This window comes from Mauremys reevesii, linkage group 21 (assembly GCF_016161935.1).
Source record: "Mauremys reevesii isolate NIE-2019 linkage group 21, ASM1616193v1, whole genome shotgun sequence".
Lineage (NCBI taxonomy): Eukaryota > Metazoa > Chordata > Testudines > Geoemydidae > Mauremys > Mauremys reevesii.
In genome coordinates, this window is record NC_052643.1 from 21,209,977 (window position 1) to 21,236,472 (window position 26,496).

General features: G+C 55.1%; 1 protein-coding gene and 2 long non-coding RNA genes across 3 annotated transcripts; all 3 read left to right on the top strand.

The window, feature by feature from the left end:
- Positions 1 to 7,547: 7,547 nt before the first annotated feature.
- LOC120388040 lies at positions 7,548 to 18,448 on the top strand. The gene is made up of 7 exons (XM_039509579.1): positions 7,548 to 7,579; positions 8,665 to 9,023; positions 10,972 to 11,099; positions 11,656 to 11,738; positions 12,450 to 12,594; positions 17,769 to 17,887; positions 18,307 to 18,448. Exons 1-7 carry the CDS (start codon positions 7,563 to 7,565, stop codon positions 18,446 to 18,448), a joined length of 993 nt encoding a protein of 330 aa, XP_039365513.1. The 5' UTR covers positions 7,548 to 7,562.
- A 2,346-nt stretch (positions 18,449 to 20,794) lies between these two features.
- On the top strand, positions 20,795 to 22,557 carry LOC120387788. The gene is made up of 3 exons (XR_005590339.1): positions 20,795 to 20,812; positions 21,897 to 22,019; positions 22,403 to 22,557. It is a non-coding gene; the product is annotated as an uncharacterized LOC120387788 (long non-coding RNA).
- Positions 22,558 to 22,969: 412 nt separating this feature from the next.
- Positions 22,970 to 26,065, top strand: LOC120387791. Its single transcript, XR_005590342.1, has 3 exons — positions 22,970 to 23,031; positions 23,864 to 24,017; positions 25,107 to 26,065. It is a non-coding gene; the product is annotated as an uncharacterized LOC120387791 (long non-coding RNA).
- The last annotated feature ends 431 nt before the right edge of the window (positions 26,066 to 26,496 follow it).

A 26,496-nucleotide genomic window follows, 5' to 3' on the forward strand; every position in this document is an offset into this window, starting at 1 on the left:
CTGCCCACCCTGGCCAACAGCCATTGATGGACCTGTCCTCCACAGAAACACAGAATCCTAGACAATGAGGGTTGGAAGAGACCCCAGGAGGTCATCCAGCCTAAGCCCCTGCTGAAAGCAGGACCACGAATCTCTCTAGTTCCCTTTTGATCACAGGACCCTGCTCAGGAACAGTGAAGTTGCAAGATCTAACAGGAAACAGCTTCAGTAAGAAGGGCAGCTCCTCTTCCTCCTCCCCTCCCGTGGGGATGAGCAGCCCCCCAACTGCCTCTCTGCCCCGGCCTCCTTCAACCCATTGCCCCCTTCAGCCTCCCCCAACTGCCCCATCACCCCCTTCAGCCTCCCACAACTGCCCCCATCACCCCCTTCAGCCTCCCCCAACTGCCCCCATCACCCTCTTCAGCCTCCCACAACTGCCCCCATCGCCCCCTTCTGCCTCCCACAACTGCCCCCATCACCCTCTTCAGCCTCCCCCAACTGCCCCATCACCCCCTTCAGCCTCCCCCAACTGCCCCCATCACCCCCTTCAGCCTCCCACAACTGCCCCCATTGCCCCCTTCTGCCTCCCACAACTGCCCCCATCACCCCCTTCTGCCTCCCACAACTGCCCCGGTCCCTTCCCCTCATTGGCCCCCTCAGCTTTCCCCTGCCCCCAGGCTCCTCCCCAGCTGCTCTTTCAGTCTCCCCTACATCCAACTGCCTCCTTCCGCCTCCCCAAACCCCTCACCCAGCTGCCTGACCTGACCCCTTTAGCCTCCCTTCACCCCGACTGCCCCTTCCCCTCACACACTCCTCCCTCTGCCTCGCCCCAAGTTCCCGACTCCACCACTGCAGATCCCTTCCCCACAACCACCTGCTTCTCCATCATGGGGAACAGGGGCAGAAAATGCTTTTAAAACCTTTTGCAAAGTAAAAGTAAAACAAGCCAAGCAACCCCCTCCCTGGCTTTGTGCTGGGCGCCCAGCTGTGGGCTTGTGGCAGGTGTGGGGGGGGGCTGTTCTGAGCACACTCCAGTCAGGGAAGGGGTGGAGTTGGCCAAAGGGGCAGGTTGAATCTTTAGCAGAGAATTCCTTTCTCCATTGTGTTAGCTAAGCGTTGCTGTTAAATGTCAGCCGACGGATGCAGCATTTGAAACAATCTGACTCTAAATCCCCTGCCCTCTCAGTTGCTGCAGTTCTCACACCCTCTGCTCTTGTGATGTCACCACATGACATGGTGTCTTCTTCCCAGAGCGTCTTGCAGATTAGACAGGACTTAAGTTTATGAGGTAAACACTGATGCATAACTTCTTCCCTTCCCGCTTTTGACTTAGGAAAAATAAATCCTGTTCCCTCGCCCTGCCCCAACCCGACCCAGCCCAGCCCCACTGGAGCTGCTGTGGCCAGGAGACAGGTGCCCTCTCACCTGGCCCTGATCTGCTGTGGGGAGAGAGAGCTGGGGGGGAGTCCTCTCTCCCTGGGGCAACCTGCACCCCAAACCCCTCATTCCCAGCCCCACCCCAGAGCCCGCACCCCCTGCCAGATCTCTCACACCCCTGCACCCCCACCCTCTGCCCTAACCCCGAGACCCTCATCCCTAGCCCCACTCCAGAGCGTGCTCCCCAATTCGGATCCTCACCACCCCTTGCACCCCAACCTCTGCCCCACCTGAGCCCCCTCCACACTCCGAACCCTTCAGCCTGACCCCGCCACACACTGTCCATGTGCAGAATGAATTTTGTTATGTGCACCAATAGACAGGAAAGGTGTCACACCTCACCTCCATATTGGTCCACACAACACAATTCCTTCTGCACATGGGGACATAACAAATTAGAGGAAACACTGCTCCTGACTTTCAACCTACCTGTCACATCTTGAATTTCATACATTGACTGATCAGAAGAAAGTGCTCTCAAGTGAGCTACAGACCAACAGTGGTTCATTGTAATTATTCAGCAAGTATTTTAGAAAACCTAGAACATTAGAGGAAATCATGACCTGCCAAGAGACAATTAATGGAGAGAAGCAGCAAGATTAAGCCCGTACATTGGCTTGGTTGTGACTTATTTGCCTGATCTGAAAAAAGATCAAAAGGACCTGAGTCTCCTCACTGTCGATAGCCCCCTGCTCGGCCAATCAGCATTGAGACTCTGAGGGGCGAGAGGCTGAGGGGTCTCACCAGATGTGCCAAAGGACGGCCCAGGTCACCATCAGAGGGGATCACCCTCAGATCCAGCCCCACCTCTTGGTGATGTTACCGAAATATTGGGTCCGTTTAGCTGAGAGCCAATAACAGCCTGACAGGGATAAGGAAAGATTGCTTTATTCTGCAGAAAAAAGGAGAGTTCTGTACTCAGGTACAAAGAACTCTGCTTCATACAAATTTTAGAAACTTTTTATACACTTTCAGACAAAGACCATGCCGTGTTAACACTTCATTGGTGGTTGCCAGACCCCGTGAAACCGTTATTTGGTTAGTGAAAACCAGTTTGGAGCTAGTTCCTTCTGCTTCAAGGCAGAGGAGGAAAGACAGTTTAAAAGTTCAGGTTACTGTGTACGTGAGGCTTTTGCTTTTTTTTACTGGCTGCCTGCTAGTTATTAAGAGGGGTCACCAGTAACTTTTACAGTCCCCGCTTTGGGCCTGACAAGCCCACATTGTCAGGCCCGTTACACAATTTGCGGTTTAATTGGAGGGAAAGGAGCTGGTTTTTTTTTGGACAGCAGAGCTTTTGGTTATAGCATTATACAGATATTTTGCGCATTGAATTATTATTTAAATAACATATAAAAAGAAAAGGAGGAAAATAATTTATTTAACAATTGTTTGGAAGAGCCCCATAAACCATGACCCAAGGTTTGGGAGGAGGTTTTTAAAACTAAATGTGTGATTAAGAGATACAGCATGAAATACAACAGCAGCATTTTTAATAGCTTGTAAATTTTTTTTAATTAGGCCAGAATGATTAACATAAAAACAATATTTTTTTTATGCAAGCGCAAGCCCTTTTTATTTTAGCATTTATGGCATTTAGCACACGTTTATTTTGCAAAGCTATTTTTGCTATTTTATTAATTTTTTGTTGCAACTTTTGGAAAGCATTTATTGATGCATTAGCTGTCTTCTTAAGCTTTGCAGAAATATTTACTATTGCTTTTTTGAGCTTAGCTATTTTTAACCCAGGAATAAGTGCAGGGACAAAGGAATGGAATTCTGTTTGTTTGACAAGCTACCTTCCCCTTAAGGCCTCCGGACCTCCTGCAATGAGAGCAACCTCCTCCCCTGCCCACACTCCACACACCCCTCCTTGGTAGAGGGAGGGAATCTGGGAAAAGAGGGGAAAGAAGCAAGAGAAGAGGAGAAAGGAGGGAGGAAAGAGGAAAAGGGAAACCAAAAAGGACAAACCCCAATGTCCCCAGGGATTCCAACCATCAAACCCTAGGTAGGAAATCAAATTCTGCCACCTGAAGCCAGTGTTTCCTGGGCCTAGAACGCTGCCTGCGCCAGGTGGATCAGACTGAACAGGTTCCAAACCTCTCTCAGCCTCTTACCTTGTCAAAGGGAAGTTTGTTTTCGGCACAGTCAGTGGCAGGAAAGGAGAAAACTCCACAGAGGTTCCTCCTCATGCTCACAGCCGTGAATCCTAATTCTCTCTCAGCCCTCGAGGAGAGACCTCGCGAAGGAGACTTGCGGCAGCAAAGCCGGGGAGGGGGTCTCAGAGACTGGCCTGGCCCTGCACCTCTGTCCTGCCCGGCTGATGTCGGGGTCTCTCTGTGAGGTCACCTCCTCCCCACCACCTTTGCCCAATAGGCCGCGGTCCTGCAAAAGGCCTTTGTGATTTCACTGCCACACCCACCCTCCTCAAAGATGATGTCCTGCCCTGGCCAGCCTGGATCTGGGGTTGCCAACTTTCTGACCCCACAAAACTGAACACCCTCATACCGCCCCTTCGCCGAGGTCCCGGCCCGCTCAATCCATCTCCCTCCGTCGCTCGCTCTCCCCCACGCTCACTCACTCGCTGTTTCACCAGGCTGAGGAGGGCTGGGAGGGTCCTTTTCAACCAAGTGTTGTCGGGACAGACCTGGGAAGGAGGCTGCCTGCCAAACACCTTTAAGAGGAGCCGTCCCTCCTGTCAGAAAATCATCTCCTCCTTCAGTTCAGTAACGGCCTGAATTGTTCCTTATCCCGGCCGAGCTGGAGGATTGAAAGCAGCAACATCAAACCCCTGTGCAGCTAGCAGGAATGGACACAGACACTGTCGGTTCAGTGCAAGTGCCACACTCATTGCTTCCAACACACAAAGACTCACACACACACCTTGCACGCAAAACCTCACCAAGGAGTCAGATGCGCCTGCTGGTTCCCTGCACCCCTGCTGTACAGAATCCAATCCCAGGGAAAGATTGTCAGGCCCAGAGCTGGCTGGGAGCCCGGGGCTGGAGTATTTAACCTACAGTGACGGCACTCGGAGGAAAGATGCGAACGAGTGCAAGTTAAACATTGGTAGCTCTGGTTCCAGCCCCTCACAGGTCAGTCCATCCCTCCAGGAAAGGGGCACAGCTGAATTCCCAGCTGGCTCAGTCTAGCTGCGTAGTTCTTCTTTACACCCAGTCAGGTCTGAGGCCTGTTCCGCACCCTGTGTTTGAGGAGACCGTCATAACCGACTCTCTGCAATAGCAAAAGCAGGAGGCCGTGTTATTGCTCCTGCCCCAGCACAGACAGACAACGAGGGAAATGGTCCTTGTTGGAGGGTGGGGCTCCCTGCCCTTGGCCAAAGACCAGCACCTCCCTTTGCCCTTTGTCACTCATGAAGCTTTTCTTTCAGCAGCGAGCCCTAGAGCTCAGTTGCTGGAGCGCTGCGTTTGTCACTGACGGTCGGGGAGCTGCAACATCACTGGGCTCTTCTACCAGCAAGTCCAACGAAAGGACTGATTTCCTCATGTGACAATCCTGGGCTTGTCTGAGGGGGTATCCACACTGCACACTGAGCCTGTCTCTGTGTGGCCTGGCCTTGGTGACTTGTGTTGCCAAGCTGGTGTTTGAGCATCCAGGCTGCAGTGGAGACTCAGGCCTCAGGCTGTGTCCTTCCTACCGCAGTAAGTCGTCCTAACTGATGCTGCTCCAGCCACATGACTAACACAGCTGGATTCGACGTAGCTTAGGTCGACTTACTGCTGTGTCTACGCTGTGCTGGGCCGACGGGAGACTTACCTTACTCCTGTCGTTCCCAGGGTACTCCCAGAGTCACCCAAAGAGCGCTCCGCTGTCAATTTAGTGGGTCTTCACTAGACCCCCACTAAATCGACCCTGGTGCATCGATCGCAGCAGACAGCCTCACAGCTGTGCTGCGCATCCACCCTGCACTACTCAGCCCCGAGTCAGAAATTCAGCTCCTGTGGGGTGTGTCACCCTGCTCAGCTGAAGATGTTCCCCGAGTCCCCAGTGATTTCTGCGATAACTTGTCTCCAGCCTGTTTGGGTCCATACGCTCCCCGCGGGGAGGCTGTGCGTGGTCTAGTGACAAGCTCTGGTTGCTCAGGCCTGTCAGGGAAGGCGAGCTCCGGGGAACATTGAGACTCCAGAGATCCCTCAGTGGAAGCACAGGCGGTGGGTATAATAGTGGGGGAAGCCTCCCCTGGCACAGCTGCCGCCAACCAGGCCCCGGATGCCTGGGCCCCAGTGCCCAGCCTGTGCTCCATCTCTTCCTGTATCTGCTTCCCACGTCTCCCAACCCCATCTGCCCACTGCTGCCTGGCTGAGTCCCCCCTCTCCTCCACTGCACCCCCGTCTCTGGGGTCCCTGCTGCTCACCGTGTGCCTCCTCTTCTCCACCCCCCACCCCCCCGCTGGGTCAGTCCTGGGGCCGATTTATTCAACATCTTCATAAATGATCTGGATGATGGGATGGATTGCACCCTCAGCAAGTTCGCACATGACCCTAAGCTGGGGGGAGGGGTAGATATGCTGGAGGGTAGGGATAGGGTCCAGAGTGACCTACACAAATTACAGGATTGGGCCAAAAAAATCTGATGAGGTTCAAGAAGGACAAGTGCAGAGTCCTGCACTTAGGACAGAAGAATCCCATGCACTGCTAAAGACTGAGACCGACTGGCTAAGCGGCAGTTCTGCAGAAAGTGACGTGAGGATTACAGTGGATGCTAACTCATATCAAGCTTCTCAGTGTGCCCTTGTTGCCAAGAAGGCTAACGGCATATTGGGCTGCATTAGTAGGAGCATTGCCGGCAGCTCGAGGGAGGTGATTTTTTCCCTCTATTCAACACTGATGAGGCCAAATCTGGAGTATTGTGTCCTGTTTTGGGCCCCCACTACAGAAAGGATGTGGAAAATTGGAGACAGTCCAGCAGAGGGCAAGGAAAATGATTAGGGGTTGGGGCAGATGATGTATGAGGAGAGGCTGAGGGAACTGGGCTTATTTAGTTTACAGAAGAGAAGAGTGAGGCGGATTTGATAGCAGCCTTCAACTACCTGAAGGGAGGTTCCAAAGAGAATGGAGCTTGGCTGTGCTCAGTGGTGGCAGATGACAGAACAAGGAGCTATGATCTCAAGTTGCAGTGGGGGAGGTCTAGGTTGGATATTAGGAAACACTATTTCACTAGGAGGGTGGTGAAGCACTGGAATGGGTTCCTAGGAGGTGGTGGAATCTCCATCCTTAGAGGTTTTTAAGGCCCAGCTCGACAAAGCCCTGGCTGGGATGATTTAGTTGGTGTTGGTCCTGCCATGAGCAGGGGTTGGACTGATGACCTCCTGAGGTCCCTTCCAACCTCATCTTCTATGAGTCTATCAGTCCTTTGTCCATCCCCTCAGTAGGCACCAACTTCCCTCTGGCCAGTGGTGCTCAACTACGCTCTGCCCCAGGCCCCTCCCCCACTCCACCGCTTCCCCAAAGCACCGCCCCACCTTTTCCCTGGTCTGCCCCGCGGCCCCCCCAAAGCAACCCTTTCCTCTGCCCCTCTCTTCCTAACCCTGTTCCACCTCGCCCCACTTCTATCCCACCCCACCTCGCCTCTCCTCCATCTCCTCCCCAAGTATACCATCTCCCTCCACCCCGACCCTCCTGGAGCATCCTGAATTCCATGAAAGAGCTGTTTTGTGGTGGGCAGGAAGTGCTGGGAGGAGCAGGAGGAGTTGCTCACTGGGGCCACTTGCATGCGAGACGCACTGCAGGCAGGGCAGAGCTTGGCTGCCAGTGGGTGCTAAGCACCCACTAATTTTTCCTTGTGGGTGCTTCACGCCCAGAGCACCCGTGCAAGTGGAGTCTATAATCCTCCTCCAAATCAAAATTCCTAGAGATTTTGGGTGAGTCTCTCGCTGTTGTTAAGGTTATGAACTCTTCTGTGTCCGTGTCTCTCTGGGTGCATGTCCAGGGGTGTTTATGGTTAAGTTTATTGTGATGTCACGTATCCCAACTGCAAAGAATGTTCTGCTTCAGCATTCTTGCCCTGCCTTCAGTCTGCCAACTGGCTTGGTTGACAACGGCTGGTGACCCAAGGAGCTGCTGATAGACGCGACTAGCCATCTCTGAACAACTTCTTGAATCAGCTATTTCACAGGTGTTCGAAAGAAGATGAGTTTTTACAGAAGGTAATTCCCAGATTCTGTTCCTGCTCCTTAGATCGCACATGACAGGTTGGTGCCTCCTTCTCCTAGCCCAGGGGTGGCCAACCTGTGGCTCCGGAGCCGCATGCGGCTCTTCAGAGGTTACTATGCAGCTCCTTGCATAGGCGCTGACTCCCAGGCTGGAGCTACAGATGCTGACGTTCCAATACGCTGTGGGGTGCTCACTGCTCAACCCCCGGCTCTGCCCCAGCTCCTGCCACCACCCCAACCCTTACCCCAAGGCCCCTAGCCCTGAGCCTGCCATGCCTCGATCCTCCCTCCCCACCACAGCCTCCCGCGCACTGCCAAACAGCTGATTGCAGCGGGGGGGTGGTGTGGGGAGGTAGGGGGAGGCGCTGATTGGGGGGCCTGCCGGTGGGAGGGAGATGCCGGGGGCTGGGGCGGTAGTGGATGAGGGCTGCTGACATATGACTGTGGCTCTGTGGCACTGTTCACTGGTAAATTCTGGCTCCTTCTCAGGCTCAGGCCGGCCACCCGCGTCCTAGGGACTGGTGGGGGCCAGGGTTGCAACAGTCAGGTCTCAACGTTCCGTTTTGATTTGAACATCGGCATCTTTCAGCTCCCTCCTGCGCCAGCCTCTCACCTTCTCTGGAGGCAGATTTCCACTGTTTTAACTTTCAGCAGACGAGTGGGGGTGAATTTCCAGGGTATCACCTAAAGGGAAGATAACAAAACTGGTGTAGAATTTAGACTGATATCTCCATAAATAGTATTTCCTCTGGAGTTGCCCCAATGCACTCCTTGCCTTCCCGTTGGGAATAGAAACCTTTGTCTCATGTAATGATTGTCTAATGTAGGTGTATTGTTCATTCCCTCTGGGGCACTGGCTACTGTCTGAACACAGGATAATGGGCTAGATGGACCTTTGGTTGGACCCAGGATGGGTGGTCTTGGGTTGGTTATGTTCTCGGTTGTATGAACCAGTCCTGGCTATTAGAGGAGCAGATGGCTTCAAAAGACCGGTCTCCTGGACCTGTGAATCCTGGGCAAACTAATTCCTTCCTTTAGAGAATGACAGAAAACCCATTTCCTCCTTCTTTCTATTCCAGGCTTCATTCCTCTTTCCAAAGACTCGTCTCTAGGGAGCACAGAGAGATCCATGTGCACAAAGTGCTTGTCCAACCTGTAGCAATGGAGGCATGCTCTGACTTTAGCCAGCAAGAACAGGCCTTGCCAGAGAAGCCCCAGAGAAGGAAATGTTCATGGTCCATCCTGTCAGGCATGAAAAGACTCTGTGTCTGTAGCCAATCTGACACCTCGATGGCAGACAGGGATGAGGAGAGAACAATTTCCTCACAAAGAAGGTGGAGGCACTTGTCCCGGAAGAAGATAGCAGCTGAGAACCAGGTGGAGTCAGAGGAGGTGAAGCTGCAGGAGGATCCAGGGAAAGTTGAACTGGATCCTACAGGTGAGGATTCAATCCACATGGTTAGCGAGGAGCATGTGAGGAATACTCACACCAGTCACCCTACAAGCCTTACACATCAGGGCCTTCTCACGGGACAGCGATGGGGACCAGGGCCGGCTCTGGCTTTTTTGCCACCCCAAGCAAAAAAAAAAAAAAAAAAATTGTGCAGAGGCCGAAGTGGCGATGGGGTTGGGGGGAACAAACCTGCCAGCCAGCGGAAACAGCAAAGGGGGGAAACCAACCTGCCAGCCAGCCGGCCGGAGCATCAAAGGGGGGTCGGGAAACCTGCCGGCCGGTCGGAGCAACAAGGGGGGGGCTCAAAACAAACCGCCGGCCGGAGCAGCGAAGTGGGGGGGGGGGAAACCAACCTCCTGGCCGGAGCAGCAAAGGGGGTGGGTGGGAAACCTGCTGGCCGGTCGGAGTGACGAAGGGGGCGGGGGGAGGGAGGAATCAAACCTGCTGGCTGGAGCAGTGAAGGGGGCGTGAACAAACCTGCCGCCATAGCAGCAAAGGAGGGAGCAGCAGGAAACCTGCCGGCCGGTCGGAGCAGCGGGGCGGGGTGTGCGAAACAAACCGCCCAGCCGGCCGGAGCAGTGAAGGGGGGTGAACAAACCTGCCGGCCATAGCAGCAAAGGAGGGAGCAGCAGGAAACCTGCCGGCCGGTCGGAGCAGCGGGGGGCGGGGGTGTGTGCGAAACAAACCGCCCAGCCGGCCGGAGCAGTGAAGGGGGTGAACAAACCTGCCGGCCATAGCTTCAAAGGAGGGAGCAGCAGGAATCCTGCGGGCCGGTCGGTGCAGCGTGGTGCAGGGGTGTGTGCGAAACAAACCGCCCAGCCGGCCGGAGCAGTGAAGGGGGGTGAACAAACCTGCCGGCCATAGCAGCAAAGGAGGGAGCAGCAGGAAACCTGCCGGCCGGTCGGAGCAGCGGGGGGCGGGGGTGTGTGCGAAACAAACCGCCCAGCCAGCTGGAGCACCAAGGGAAGAAAAATAAAACCAAAAAGAAAAAATACCTGCGGGCGACGGGAACACGGGTGCAGGGGACTCGAGCCTGCAGACCCCGGGCAGCGGAGTGCACACCCAGCCAGCGCGGGGTGGAGACAAGGGGGCGGCCAGGGCTTCCTTAAGTGGGGTGCTCGCGCTGCCTGCTGGGAGGGCTCCACGCCGCTCCGTGGGCGGGCTGCTGGGCTTGCTGCAGACCTGGCACCGCTCCCAGCAGCTCCTCCTGCGCTGCCACAAACCAAAAGAAAAACCTGCCGAGGCGGCGGAAGCAGCAAAGCCCCCAAAATGGGATTGGACGGACGGCCGCCCTTGAATCTGCCGCCCCAAGCACCAGCTTGCTCGGCTGCTGCCTGGAGCCGGCCCTGATGGGTACCTCAGACTCTGGAATCCATTTAGTGCCAGATCCTTTGGCAAGGGTGGCCGAGGTCCATCTCTGAGGTGGGGAGAGCTGAGTGTGTCAGGTCACCCCCCCTCTGGGGGTCTGGCACTGTGGGGTGGGGAGTACTAACATTGCTCCGGGCTGTAAGGAGAACAGAGAGGCTGGACGTTGTAGGAAATCATTTCTTGTCTCCTGGATCGGGTCCATTTCATCAGTAAGATGCTCCAGAGGTCCCAGCTGGGAACCGTACCAGAGCTGAGCCATTACTTCTTGGGGGGTTAAATGCAAATGAGGCCCGTTGCCCATCACTGACAGGGAAGGTGTGCAAGGGGAGGGGACAAGTAGAAAACACCATGGAAAAGAAACTTGCCCCCAGGTCCGAGGAAGCCTCGTGTGGTAAAAGCCCCCAGCAAAGATCCATGAGATCGGAGTTCTCTGCTTAGCTGCCAACAACCTTCAGTCTGACCCTGGGCAATTCACTTCAGGGCTCTGGGCCCGACCTCCATCCTCTGTAAAGCAGGGATACTACATGGAAAAGGGAAATGTTACGAATGTTTCTTTCTGCTCCAGGGACGAAGAAGGAGGCGTCGGAGTCGCAGGGGAAGTGGGAAAAAGGGAGCCCAGAAGAGCAGGAAGAAGAGCGCACTCCCACCCCCTCATTACCAAGCAGCTCCCATATGACCATGGTAATGACGCTTGTGACTGTGCTATTGGAAAGCCTCCTGCTGGGTGTATTAATATCTCCCGGAGCTGGGATCTCTGACAGGAGACCTACCTGCCCCTTGCTCAGGGAGCTGAAAGGAAACACTCTTCAAGTGTGATCGACTCCAGCCAGTCTTTACGAGTTTCTCTGGGTTGCTTGAACGAGGCCCAGGTTGACAAAGGGGTTCAGGCACCTCAGGAAGTTCAGAGGTGCTTAGTGGGATTCGCAGAAGTGCCTGACTCAGGTGCCTGATTCTGATGCACTCTCCATGGGACACAGGCACTGCTGAAAATCCTACCAGGCCCCTCCCTGCACTTGTAGGGGTAACCCACACACCTGCTGGGTGGGGTGTTCTGGCCCGTCTAGTGGCACCAGGACCACTTAGAGACAGAGATCAAAGGAGTCTGCTCTAGAGCCTTAGCTAACAGCCAGTTGGGTTTTAGCTGCTGCGGAGAGGCTCCTGCACTAAACTCCAGAAATCCCAGGTTGGATCCTCTGCTAGGAGTATCTATGCGAGTGTGTCGCTCTGGTGTGCTCTACTGCATCCTCAGCTGCTGGCGTCCAGGACAGACGGGGCTAATCCAGCCACGCAGGCCAGCTGCAGTAACACTCAGGAGGTGCCTGAGACACCAGGGCAAAGGCCTTCAGCACCCCAGGCCCTGGGTTTAGGTGACCCTGGAACCAGTCCCCCTGCAGTAACATTGTGCCCAGTGAGTTCTGACCCACGGGGCTGGGCCCCAGAGGCCCACAGTTTGGGATTCTCCTCAGCCAGGCAGACTTGCTCCTTCAGTCGAAGCTACTTTCTGTCCTGCCGGCGATTCCTGCCTGTTTTGTGGCAGCACCACACGCTGCAGGGTGGGGAAGGAAGAGGCATTTCCGCTTGGGCCCTGTTCTCAGTCCTTTCCTCGCAGACACTGTGGGCTGCTAGAGTTGCTGAGCCAATCTGCTCAGGTGCTCGGGGTGGGATGGGACATGGGGCAGGTTCTGCAGTGACCCCTCGGCTGCACTCAACAAGCAACTTGACTGGGCTTTGCAGGCCATTGAGGCTTTCTCAGCAAAAGCTGGGCTTCCTGGGGGGAGGGGCTAGAGAGGGAGGAAATGGGGGTGCCCTTGGGGTCCCAGCACCGGCTGAGAGGCTCCCATCTCTTCTCAGGCAGGGGGGAGGGGGAAGCGTATGAAAGACTGAGGAAACCTCGGCACCTGTTGAGGTTTGTTAAGAAAAGGGCTCAGCCGGAGTCTCCACGCTCACGGGGCGCTGCCAGCCTCCCGCCGGGACAGACTGTTCCAGGGCAGCTGAGCGATGGAAATACTCAGTCCCGACAGGCTCTGTCCCTCTTCATTGCAGACCCCGGGAGCAGCTTCTCAGCCCAGCTCCAAGCCCTGCTGATGAGAGCCGTGAAGGGTCTGACGACACCCACCCTGGAGCGATTTCTGCCGCCGAGGAAGAGTTGAGGACCATCGTGTCTCTACACGGAGACAAGATGGAGAGAGTAAGAGACTCCCGCCGTGGGCAGGGGATGCTGCGCAGAGAGGGGAGGGGAGAATTTCTCTCCTAGGAAACTGTTCCTGGGACACACGGGCATGGTGCTGTGAAGGGTGGCTGAGCCCCTTTCCTTCATCGCTTGGCCGCGGGATCCGCGGCGTGAGGTGTTTGACCTGTTCTCTGCCCGCTGGAGCTCTGACACGTCCCTGAGGACAGCCCAGCCCCACTGAAGGGGAGCGATAGCCCCAGCCCTGGCAGCGCAGCACTTACCTAGTCTGCCCAGGGGCCTCCACACTGGTTTCCTCAGACATGCTGCGGGGCCTTGTTTTTCCAGCTGAAGGATCAGGAGGAATTTGGCTTTGCACTTTTCTCTCTGTCTCTCCCTAGCTCTGATCCTGCTGCCCATCCCCACAGGATCTGAGTGCCTCCCCCGTGAATTAGACTGGCCTAGGAGGTTTCTGGCAGACTTCATTTCTACATCCCCTGGGTAGGAGGCTCTCAGAGTCATTATTCCCCCTGATTAATGAAGCTCCACCGCCCTCCTGGGAGGTAGGAATTCAACCCATTTGACACCTGGGGAAACTGAAGCCCAGAGAGCTCCTTGATTTGCCCAAGCCTGCGCAGGTGGGGTTATCGAGAAAGGAATCAGGGTTCACGTTCCCTACAGTCCTTTAACTGTTGCCTTCAATCACTCGGCCTGGAAATAGGTGACATTCCTGCCCTTCCCCAGATACCGCCTGCCCATGGCGCCTAAGTGCAGACTTATTCCCTTCCTGGGCTTTGGCTTTCCTGGAAACTCGAGACTCATAAACAAACAGAATCCTGAGCCTGAGCTTCCTCCCCAAACCTGCCTGTTCCTGGGGTTTCCTGCAGGTCGTCCCTGTCTCTGTCCGAGTTCCCTGTTTCCAGCAGGTCCGAGGGGAAGATAACAAATGGCCCTCAATCAGCAGATTGATTTGTGCAGGGCTCTAACTCCTGCTAGCAGAACAGGGCACCAGAATCCAGCCACCCGGGTTGTAGCTCCTGCTCCTTGTTCGAGAGAGGAAAGAGCAATGACCAATTCCTCATGGAAGAGCCCTAGGGGGCGGCTTGTCCCTTTCGGGTCTGTTCACCTTGTGCTGCAAACTCTGCAGCAGGAGCCGGAAAGCCTGGCCCTATGGACGTGGGCTCCCAGGGCTGGCACTGTGGGGCCAAACGGCAACGCAGCCTCTTCTGGGCTTGGGCTGGAACTGGAGCCTGAAGCCTGGGGAGGAGGGGGCTTCAGAGCCTGGGCTCCAGCCCAAGTCTCCAGGTCTGCACTGCTGTTCCCAGTGCCATAGCCTGAGCCCGAGGTTAGAGACCCGGCTTTGAGATTGGTTACGGCAGGTTTTAAAATCCCGCAGTGTAGAGGTTCTCCTTAGGGCTGGGGCCTGGAGCTGGCTAGCCCCGTCCAACTAGCCCTGCCTGCCATCTCTGGGATGGGCTCTGGGGTACATCAGTGGAACCAGCTGGGTCTGGAGCAGCGCTTCTACCTGGGACATCCTCAGAGCCAAACAGGTGATATTGGACGTGCCCCACACAGCACATATGGGGCCCACAATGGAAACTGGGTTGAGAAGCACGGGCCTGGAGGAACTGATTGTGCTAGAAAGATCAGCAGGAAGCTGCAGAGATGGAGGAAAGGCTCCTGCAGGGAAGCCCTTGAGAGCAGGCTGAGAGCAGTTTGCTAAGGCAGGAAGGCCCTGGGATAGCAGGGGAGTTTGGGCTGTGCCCACGGTAAGGTTTGGGGAAGTCTTTGTGTGTGTTTCTGAGCTTTAAGGTACTAAACCAGACCTCAGGAAGGCTGGGGTTCCTGGACTTGTCAAAGCCTCTTTCTTCAGATTATGGAGGAGCCAAGATGGGCAACCGAGGTGAGAGGCGGCTTGCAGGGCTGCCAGGAGGGGTTACCTGGGAGGTTGCCACTCATGGATAAATCCATCCTCAACTTTCTGGCATTCTTCCAGGTTGAGACGTCGGGACGTATCTTAATCTGGCTGACAACGTCTGTCATCCCAGAGCCAGAAAAGCAGCACTGAGGGCCACGGCCTTGCTGGCTCGTTCCCACCCCCAGGACGTGGTTCTGAGCTGTGTGGCACACACGCTGTCCTCGGACAGGTAGGGAGCTGCTCTGTTATCACCTCAGGCCATTATTTCTCTTCCTGCTCCTACCGACAGGCCACAGTCCGGGAAGGGTCCGCGGGCTCACGCAGTTGGAGGGAGTTTCCTGCTGTGCAGAGAGCTGTCCAGGCTCACCAAGAGGAGATGCCCAGGCCCAGCCACTGAGGAGCCAACCCTCCTCCTGCACTCCCCAGGATGGAGACGTGCCAGTTTTCTGGAGAAGTCCAGCACTGTCCTGATTGCTATGGGTCACCCCACTTCCTCTCCCATCCAGTACAGGGCCAATAAATGACTCCACATCCCTGGGTCATGAGGTCTGGCTGCTCCCTATTGTGTGAGAGAAGGCAGAGATGGAAAAGGTCCATGAGGTCCATCTGTCCGTCCGCTGGGGACCAGTGCAGGATTGTTACCTGCAGTCAGATCCCTAGTTATTCCATGGCTGAGGAAGTGGTGAAAAAATGCACTCATCCTTATGGCGCTGCGCAGCAGAGGTAAATCTCTTCAGACAGAAAGTTCCAGACCTAATTGTTGCAAACTAAATAAATAAATAAATGATCCACACATGACCAGAGCGTAATGCAGTGCAGCCTGCCTGAGTCTGCAGACAGCCGGCAAGAACAGCTCTGAGAGGGGTGAGTGCCTCTGTTCATCTCAATACGTTGTGAACCCTGAGTCCTGCTGGTTATTGCCGATCACTTTGCAGAGTCATCCAGCTGAGGTGTTTATAATACAGTCTCCATGTGCCTAGGGGCCGTGAAACCCAACTGACCTCGCCAGAGGTCAAAACTCCGTCTTTCCTCAGCATCCTCTGCAATGCAGTTCTGCACTGACCATAGACAAATCTGTGTCACATGGGAGAGAGAATTGAAGAGCAGCATGAAAGAAACTGAATTTCTTACCCAGTTCCGTTACCAGAGGAATACAGTGTTGGTTTTCATATTGATTTGAGTGTTTGATTTGTAAACCTTTCAGGTTTGAATTCCTTGAAGCAGCCCCAGTGCTTTCCAGGGTCTGTGCTCAGAAGCTATAGAAACTCGGCAGCGTTGGCACAGAATTTCAGTCAAGCTTCCTGAAGACCTTAAATCCAGGCCATTTGCTCTTGGTTTGTCCAACCTAGTTCTCAGTGTCCCCAGGGCTTGACCACCATGTCCGACCTTCCTCACCAAACTTGGAAGTTAAATGACTGGAAGCCTTTTGGATCTGTCTGCAGTCTTCCTGTGCGGATGCCTGGGGGGACCAGGAGCGGTTAGATCAGCAAGAATGGAGAGAAGAGAGGAGGGGGATTTCAGTACTAGTTTCCTTCCAGCTCTGTCACACTGGGCAGTACAATCTCCCTGAACCCTCTCCTATCAGGGCATGTTCTGAGTCAGTGTCTGACCTGTCCACCACACTGCAGTAGGATTCAGCTGCTAAGAGACACTTGGCCAAATGCTGGGTCTCAGTTACACCCCCAAATAGCCAGAGGAACTGCACTGAGGTCAGGCAAGTTCCTCGGGACTGAGCCTAGCGTAACAGAGCAGAATGTTGCACAGTCTGGTGGTCACACTGTGCTGGTCACTGGTGGTCAGATCATGGTCACTGTCCTGGAAACAGCGGTGCTAGCTTCAGGAACAACAACCCATTAGGGGAAAGGAATAAATACAACCTTCTCTGATGGGACTTGCCCTGCCTCAGCCTCCCTGCACCAATCGGTGTCTCCTCTCTCAGACGCCTTTCCTGCCCACTTTCCAAGCCTCTCCCTGGGGAGGGCAAGAGGTGGCCAAGCAGGGAAGGTCTGACTTCTTTCTGAATCTGCAGATGTGCCATTGAGCTGTGGAAGGCCCTGGGGGAAGAACCACAGCTCCCCAGGGAGGTGCTGCAGCAGCTGCTGGACAAGCTCCAGCAGAGACACCGGGAGGAGAAGAGCGGCAATGTGTCTCTGGCTGTAAGTGAGGTTTGAGATGTCACTTTGAGAACCCGCAACCGCGGGGAGGATAGTGCATCTGTGTGTGTCTGTGAGCTTCACCCTTCTTAGCTTCAGGCCACGGCTCCACTACACAATGAAGCCGACCTGCGTAACCTCGGCATACAGCCGCCACAGCAATTCTATCCCTTGTGTGTGTCTGCACTTTGCTGCTTGTGTCGGCAGTGCACGTCCTCACCAGAAGCGCTGTCTCGATTGTACGGTCAGGGTGGGGCATTGTGGGAAGGCTCCTGAAAGCCAGTTGACGTACGCGACGTTGTGTCTACACTGACACTGCATCGACCTGGACTCTCTGCCACTTGTGGAGGTGGAGTTATGAATTTGGCACCAAGGGGCAGTTCTGCCAATGGGAAGGAAATTCCATAGTTAGGTGATGCTGGGTGAGGGGCCTTGCATTGACATAACTCTGTAATGCAGACCAGGCCTTAGTGTGTCCTGGCCACCTCCTAGCAAACCAAAGAGGTGTAAATAAAGCTTCACCCAGGAAAAGTTACTGATCTGAAGCGGTTTATCTGCTGGTGCCCTGGCTCTGTTTGCCGCTCTAGGTGGCTCTTTAGTGAGCAGGTGCAGTTCGGGTGTCTCTTGGAAGTATCCAGGTTTCTGGCTCTCTAAATTGTGACTAGAAATCTTCCCAGCATGGGATCATGAGATGTCCAGTACTTTTGACTGGGCCAGAAACACTGGGTCTACAAGAACAGATCTCCTCAGGATGGTTTCAGCCCGTGCAGTCATGGCTGGAAACCCAAAGCACAGAGTCTGCACCATTAAGCGAAATAATGGGGAATAACATCATCCAGACTCCTCTGACCTTTCCGTAGGGCTCCATCCTGCTTCCGTTCCAGGAATGGGTGAAGGTTCAGGACCCTCCAAATGTCTCCTCCTCTCAGGAGCCAATCCTCTTTTGTAATAGGCTGGGGAGGAAATGAGACCCGAGAAAAGGACAATAGCGAATGGCAATGGGGGCAGGTGGCAGATTGGGATAGTGGAGTGAAATTCTTTCCCCCCTCCAGGCAATGAGGACCATTTACGAGGTCCTTTTCCTATGGGGATACTGAGAAGCCATCCTGGAAATGTATCCCCAGATGCTCATCCTCTGCGTCAGGCAAGTGCAGTATGTGATGGATCTGCACTTGCCAGGGACCTACATGGCCAGCACGACATCCAGCCCCGAGGAGGGATCCAGCTGCCTCAACCCCCTAAGGTAATGACTGAAAGGAAAAGGAAGAACAGATGTGCTCTGCTAAACACATGTAGGCTGTTCATGGCCATCATTTGTTCGGGTGCTATAGTTAGCCCAGGCTCGCTTACACCAACTAAGGATCTGGCCCCACATGCCCGCTTGAGTCCTGTTACCTGTCACAGTAAAGAATCAAGTATTCAACCGCATTGAGTGATGACATCAACCATCTTAAGAAGCTACAGTGTCACTAACTGGTTACAAACTCAATGAAACTGCAGTGTCGACAGGGCCCATTGGGCAGGGGAGCACCATGATATCACACTGGATCTATCCTCGGGAGGCTAGCTCCTGCTGTCCATACTGTGTGTGCCAGGGCGTGTGCAGATTTGCCATGATTGGGGCTGATCTCGTTGCCTGACACTGGTATTTTTTGTCTTTAGCACGTCGGTGGAGGCTGTGAAGACTCTTTTTTCCATGCCCGGATACTGGAAGGAATTTGCCAGCATCCAATTTCAGCAGGGTTGGGACATGATAGCCTCACGATATTACTACTCGCAGGGTGTTGGCGTGATTGCAAGGTAGGAGCCCAAAGTTTCCTCTTCAGTGGGTCTCTCTTGGGAATGGGATTTCCGTGTGAAATGTTCCTCTGTTCCAGGCTGCCATCTCAGCCCAGCAACTAGAGAGGAACTCTCTCTCCCCCTTGATAACCACAAGGGACTTTCTGCTCCATGTTCCAGAGCCATGATCGAGTTTGAGAACCTCAGCTCCCTGCCGTCTTCAGAGAGGCCGTCACCACTGTTCAAAGGGAGAAGGAGGAGGAGCAGAGAAATATCGCCATAACTTTCTGCACTGAGGTGAGATTCATTAGTTGACAGGAGAGCAGCTCAGGCCAGTAAGCTCTGGGCACATTGTCAGCAGCTCAGCAGCCTTCCAGCCAGCTAGCTCCTCTCCGCACATGGATGGTGGTGGGGCATGGCACAGAGAGGGAGGAGAGACAGGGTGAGATCGCTCCTGGCTGGATGTACCTAGGTGGGATCCTGTGACAAGAGGAGATGTTTCTCCGGTGCCCCAAGGCCATGCTTCTCTCCTCACCTTTCCTGGGGTTCTGCTTTTCTTCTGCCCCAGGGTCTCTCCATGGCACTCAGTGGGGCCTGAGATTCCCTTTCCCTGGGGGTTTATTTGTGACTTGTGCATTAGTCTAAGTTCTGGGAATGAGCCAACTGAAAGAGCAGCAACTGGCTCCCTACACACCGGAGACGTTGTATGGGAGTAAGTGGCCATTTGGTAAAGATGAGTGTCCAGGGGACAGACCCCACAGGAAGACCTCTGCTCCTCAACCCGATGTTGATTTGGCTCTTTCCAGTTTCTCCAGAGTCCTTCCATTGAGACAATACTGACAAAATCAGAGCTCCAGGCACAGCTCATGGAATGGACCCAAGATAAAACCCCATTGTACGTCGGCTCAGTCTGCGAGGCCTTGGCAGTATTGTGCTCCAGCCAGAAAAGGTGAGGGGCGTGGATTGCCTGGGGACCGAGGAAGCCGATGTTCATCGAATCGCTTCAGCAATGAGAGCGAGATCCCCACACAAGCCTTGTTGTTTAACGCACAGCACTCGAATGTTGGAGGTGCTTTACTGAGCAAATCAAGGCACGACGTGGTCCCTGCTCCCGTGAGCTGACCCCTGATTGCAGATGTGATGCAGTGGGGAGGCGGGTGAGCAAAGACAAAGGTTACAGTGAGCAGCTGGCAGAGAGTGACAGGAGAATGACTTTGTGCCCCATTGGGCGGCTGTGCCAGCCGTGGTGTCTCATAGGTGGGAGTGGGATGGGCCAGCATATGCCCCAGGCTGTCATCCAGGGTAGTAATGAGCTGCCTTCTCCATTGCTGCAGGTGCACTCGTTACGGGCCCAGCTGCCAGCGATCATGGACATGTTCTGTGACACGGATAGAGGGCGTGTCATGGGAGCCATGCATCAAGCTGCAGACATCATCTACCTCCTGGATGGGGAGGGCTTGGCTCCATCTCCCAGGACATTGCAGTCAGCCTTCGCCCCTTCATTGATGACGTAAGGCTGGGAAACACAGGAGAACCCCATTCCTCCCCGCCTGTCTCTGGTGCCCTTGTCTCTCTCTTCCCATCCCCTTCCCTCCCACCCTCAGCCCTGCCATGAAGCCTCCAAGGGGTGCCCCTGCCATGGGTGGGAATCTCCTGCTCAGCCACCTCCCTGTCAGAGCTCTTCTCCGCAAACCTCAGCATCAGCGCCATGCTCCCAGCCCCTGCTGCCGCCTGGCCTCGGGAGAGGGGTCCTGGCACTGGGCAGATGACCAGCTGTCTGGAGAACACCGGCCCCAAAAGAGGTGTAGATTCCCAGCAGGAAAGAGGTGGGTCGGGAATCTCCAGGCTCTCAGGGGCACCAAGGAGCAAAAGAACTGCTGTGTTTTGTAGCAGCACCTCCCTGTAAGGCTCCAGCAGCTGCTCCTCCCTTCCCCAGACCAGTCTCCAGCAGCCTTCCCTCCCTCTCCCCTAAGCTTCTAGGGGTCTAGGATTCTGTGCTCTCCAGACAGAAATTGTGTCTAGGACACCATGGGGCTGCACTGCCCTGCACAGTGTCTCAGGCCTTGTTCTACACAAGATGTCTATGGCGCTGGCCTGGTGGCCTCACTGCTCCCGCGACCCAAGTCAGTTAACACGGGGGAACCGGAGCAGCGTGCGGATTATGACTCTGTCACGTTATGCTCTGATCCTGCCTGGCTTTAACCGGGCTTCCCACTCCCTGTGTGTCATTGCCAGGAGAGGGACAGCGTGCGCTCCGCTGCCATTTTACTGCTTGGCAACGTGGTGAGCAGCGTGAAGGACCCGGACAAACCCATCGTGCAGCAGAAGATGATCCACTGCTTGCTCCCGCTCCTGCTGCACCTTGAAGACCGATGAGAGTGTGACACTGGTAAGTGCCACGGTCATTATTTCCTTAAGAGTAAAGAGCCAGAATCTCCTGGGGCCCCCACTCCATTAATGGCCAGAGCCCCTTGCCCAAGCAGAGTCTTCTCCTCCCTGCTTCACTCCATGCTGGAGCCCAGTGCCTCATCCATTCTCACAGCACACAGCACAATTGGGAAGAAAAGCCTTCTTCTGGGAAAGAGCCCTGACCCTCTCCTGCAAAGACGGGCCTCAGGCCTTTGGGCTGCTGCATCCAAAGGTTCATAACAAGAGGCAGCAAAAGAAAAGGGAGCACAGATCTGTAAGAGCCCCTTCAGTTCAGGGAGCTGATATCTGCCCACAGCCTTCTGGAAAGTGGGTGCAGCTGCCCTGACTTCTTCCCTGGAGCTCCTGAGAGAACTTCTCCAGGTCCCAGCTTCCCAGAATTCACCGGACGTTGCCCTCTGTTGTTGGGCCAACTGGGATGTGGAGGGAAGCCTGATCTGGGGCCCTTTGGTCCGACTCTTTGGGATCCCAAAGCTGACTCACGCTCTCATGCAGTCTCTTTGCACCTAAGGACTGAGCTGTGGAGATCTCTTATGAATCTTTCCAGGGCTGTCCATAGAGGGGCACAGGGCCTGGAACAACACCCCCTACTCTGCCCTAAGCCCCAGCCCCACTCCATCCCTTCCCCCAAGTGCCACCCCACCTCTTCCCACCCCTGCTCCGCCCCTGCCCCATCCCTATTCCTCCTCCCAAAGCCCCACCCCCTCATTTCCCAAACGACGCTGGGCGCTGGCGAGGTGGGGCATAGCATAGTGGGACCGGGAGTACTGCGCCTGGCCCCAGCATGGCCCACGTCCTGCGTCCCCCTGAAGTGCGGGGCCCCCCAAAGCGCAGGGCCCTGGTCAACCGCTCCAAACCATCCAAAGACAGGACGGCTCTGGCTCGCTCCAGCCAATTCCTCTCCTGAGCACACTCCTGTGTACAACAAATGACAGGAATCTCTCCACTAGCAGGAAAAGCAGGAGAACAAGTGACGGGAAGGCTCCATGTCCCCCAGACTGTCCCTCTCTCAGTGAGAACCCTCTTGGTCTCACCTTCTCTTGCAGAGATGCAAACTGACGCTCTTCCGCTGCGCAGTGTTTCTCAGGTGGGCTCATTTGAAGACGCTGTTCCGCAGCATGGCCTGGGATGGCTCCACACAGCTCCGGAAGTGTGCCTGGAAGTGCTTGGTAGGTGAATTCCTTGTGCCTTCAGAGTGGTGAATGGGGACTTGAGGGAGACCTAATAAACCCCACACCCTGAGTACCCATCCGCTTCCATCGGGTGGCAGGACTCTATTCCAGGCTCTCTGCTGGTTCATTTCTGCAGGAGTTACAATCCCTTCACATTTTTGAAATTTTTCTCCTGAACTGTTAGACCTGCAAACTTTCTGAAAACAAAAGCTGAGGTTCTGGAGAACACAACAGTAACTCCAGAGAGGTGCTGCTATGGCGTATGGGCTCATACTGGCTGTTGCCATGCCCTGGCTCTATGCTTTGGCTTCCCTGGACTAGTCCCTGTGGGAAGAACATGTCATTTGTATATTGTGCGTTTCTTCCTTCTTTCTTCCTAGATGCAGAACAACAAGAGCCACATCCCCAAATTCCTGTTCCACGCCTTAGAATACCTGGAAAGCTCACAGACAACAATCAGACATTCTGCAGCCCTGTTCATTGGTAAGCAGAGCGACTTCACTTGAGCTTTTTTGACCTGCTTCCTTCAAAGCCCTTTTCTAGACTGCTGCTCTGTTCCCTCTCACAGCACCAGAATCTTAAAACTGTGTGTGTGTGTGTGTGTGTGTGTGACAGAGAGAGAGAGAGAGAGAGAGAGATTAACATGACTTCCAAGATGAGTGGAGCAACTTAGCTGTATCGATCGCACCAACTTCCCCTGCCCACAACTCCTCTTTGGCTGCGCCTTGGGGAAACCAGCATGATGTGAATTCAATCTCCTTTGGAAATCAGTCTCTCAGTGACTTCTAGGCTTCTGATGCTTTATCTAATGTGCTTTGTGAACAGATGTAAGGAATGTATTTAATTTCCCAAGGGCTGTCTTGGGAGAATGGCTGCATCTTTCGCAGTTTTAAGCAAAGGATTTGAAAAGTCATGAGATTCATTGTCTGTCTAGGAAATACTATCCACCATTACTGTGACTTGTTGTCTGAAACAGTGACTGAAGATGGCATCTCCCGTCTGTATGAAGGTAAGGAAATACCTCTGTGTGTTTGTGCCTCTGTGGGAAGTACAGGGGTGCAGCACAGGGCCTGAAAACAGTTTGAATGTGTCCCTCTCTGTCTAAGGACAGTGTTTAAGGAAGAAGGATGATCACGTGAGCTTTGATCGAGGTGCCACAATATGTGTACGGGAGCAGGGAAATTCCATCCCTAGCTCCTAGAATAGACGTAGCCTTAGAACTGTGTGGGGAGACTGTCTTCATAGAGGTCAGAACATCTCTGAAGGAAGGCCTGACAGAATTGAAAAGGGCTGTTGTTATTATTAAGGGTGGTGGTGGTGATGATGACAATTACCCTCTGTAGGGAAAGATTCATCACTTGCCCTCCCTGTAATGGAGAGATTTCAGGCCAGGGAACCACTCATATCTTGGTTATCAGCTCATAGGAAATTCCCTGAGTGCACATTGGGAACATCTTTCCCTGTGACCTCTTAAGGAACGAAGGCCCAGGGCCACATAGGATTTCAGTAGATGTTGTTAGGAGTCTAAATTCCTATGCGGATCTGTGCGTAAATGTTGGATGATTTAACACCTCTGCTTTTCTGTTCCATCCCAAGCAGAGTTGCTCCCACCTGCCTGTGTTTTAGCGTGTGGACGTGCGTATGCTGGGGAGGAAGGTACGCACGGAATGGGGTCTCCTCTCTGTCCAGGGCTATTTTGGGAGTAGCTGAGTTGCTGTTTCTTGCCTGCAGACTCTTGGGTAGCTAATAGCATGTGGCAATGGCCATCTGAAGGGGAGGTTTCCTAGGCACCAGTCACATCAGCACCATGGGGCTTCCAACCAGTTTCCTCTTTGTTTCAGCTTTTCAGGAAGTGCCTTTGACATGTGACAGGACCACAGGGCACATCCTCAATAGACATTACAAATGGCTGCAGAAGCTTGGAAATCTCGTGTTGGGTTCCGCATTCGACTAGGGAACCGGGACTGACACAGAAGACCTCTTTGTCCTGCTATGGTACGCATAACAGCGTCTTTGGAACAGGGACTGAACAACGAGGTGGATATTGGCAGATGACAGACAATTGTGTAGGTCAGTGAGGCGTAGAGAAGACTTTGAAGAAGTTGAAAGGATCTAATAAAGCCATGTGACGGGGCAGCACAATGGCAGATGAAAACCAGAGCTGACAAAGTCAGGGCCATACGCATGGAAAGCCCGGAGGTGAACGACTTACATATCGCTGGTGTCTGACACCAGAGCATGGACGGTTGGGCCCAGTGGCTGGAGCCGGGGTGGTGGGGCCTAGTGGAGGTCGAGCCGAGGGCTGGAGCTGGAGTGAGGAGCAGCTAGGGCAGGGCCAGGTGGGATTAATGATTCGCAGCCAACAGGAGCTGTAGGGGGCGGAGCCTACAGGCAAGAGCAGCTCATAGAGTATCACTAGCAGGGTTGGAAGGGACCTCAGGAGGTCATCTAGTCCAACCCCCTCCTCAACGCAGGACCGATCCCCAACTAAATCCCCAAATGGCCGGGGGGGGGGGGGGGGGGGGAACGGCCGCGCGCGGAGCCCCCACCCCCCACCCCACCCCGGCAGAGCCGGCCCGGCTGGAACGCAGCACACAGGGGCTTTAGCGGCTGTACCACGGGGCCCCCCTTAGCCCTACTCCTTTCATGAGTGCATCACTGCCCCACTTCTGCCCCAGCCCCACACACGGTTACAGGGCAGAACCCTGTAGCTGAACTCTGAAATCTCTCTCACTGTAATGAAGTTACTGCAGAGTCAGGACAACCCCACCTTTGGGCTCCATGTCTGACATCTCTCCCCACTGCACAGAGCCCTACATTCACAGAGCTTCTCGCATGTGATTCCCTCAGTCATCAGAGCCAGGCGGAGAGAGGAGAAAGTCTCCCAGACTCCCTCTATCCATTGCCAGCCCACAGGGTAGCGGAGGTTGTGGGGGGTTGGGTGCTCTCTTTACGCAATGCCAGCTCTCAAGGAAGTTACAAAGGAGCATTAGCAAAGTGTGGTGGTTTTGTGCTGTGGAAAACTACCCTGCTGGAAGGTTTTGTTCTTCTGATTTGTGTTCCTGCCCTTTCTCCCTCTTACAGACATCTAGAGGCTAACAGGAGCCAACCGAGCCCACCACTGATCACATCTCTTGGGAGACGGCAAAGCAGCTGCTGCATGGGAAGGAGGAGAGAAAAGAGGCAGAGCAGGATGTGCCGGGGTGCACCAGTCACACATAACCTCACAGTCTAGGCGGCGGAAGCCAAGCCCCTCCCCAGCCCTGCCGGACATGCTACAACTGGAGCACCAGTGTGAAAGGGAGCAGCTCAGCTCGGTCTAGGCAGATGCCGAAAATGGAGGATGCACATTGTAGGCTCCAGTCCAGAAGCAGCTGACGCCCCTGACTGCAGAGCCCCGAGGTGCCGAGACCCAACCCCATCCCCGGGTGCCTGCAGACGTGCAAGGGAGCTCGGAGTCTCTGGGAGATTCCCACGCCGGGAGCCCAGAGACCCCCAGCCCATGGCCTAGAGACATCTCGTAGGAAGTAACCTGGGAGAACTAGCCATCGCCATGGTGACTGACGTCAGATGTTCTGGCTGGATCCCCACTGACTCAGTGCCGAACACATTGGCCATGGACAAGGCCCTGGGGTAGGACCCGGGGGGGGAGTAACAAGGGCCTGGGTCCCCCTACCCCGGCCACCATCCATCCTTGGGTGGCAGCCCACCTCCCCAATGTGCCACTAGACTGCACAGCCCCAAGAGGAGGGGCGGCCATCTTGTCTCTGAACTCTCAGCCAGACAGCCCTGTGCTGAAGGGCAGCGATATTGACTCTGCCCGTTGGGCCACACAGCACTGAGGGAGAGAGCAGCCATATTGTCTGGAGCCATCGGGCCACACAGGCGTGAGAGACAGGATAGCGGCACGGACACTGGTCTCTGGGCCACACAGCCCTGCCGGAGAGGGAGGGCGGCCGCACGGACTCTGGTCGTTGGGCCACACAGCCCCGACAGAGAGGGAGGGCGGCCGCACGGACTCTGGTCTCTGGCCCCACAGCCCCGACGGAGCGGGCGGCCGCACGGACTCTGGTCATTGGGCCACGCAGCCCCGACGGAGAGGGCGGCCGCACGGACTCTGGTCGTTGGGCCACGCAGCCCCGACGGAGAGGGCGGCCACACGGACTCTGGTCGTTGGGCCCCACAGCCCCGACGGAGAGGGCGGCCACACGGACTCTGGTCGTTGGGCCACACAGCCCCGACGGAGAGGGCGGCCGCACGGACTCTGGTCGTTGGGCCACACAGCCCCGACGGAGAGGGCGGCCCGACGGAGAGCGGCCACGGACTCTGGTCGCTGGGCCCACAGCCCCGACGGAGAGGGCGGCCGCACGGACTCTGGTCGTTGGGTCACAGCCCAGACGGAGAGTGCGGCCTCACGGACTCTGGTCGTTGGGCCACGCAGCCCCGACGGAGAGGGCGGCCTCACGGACTCTGG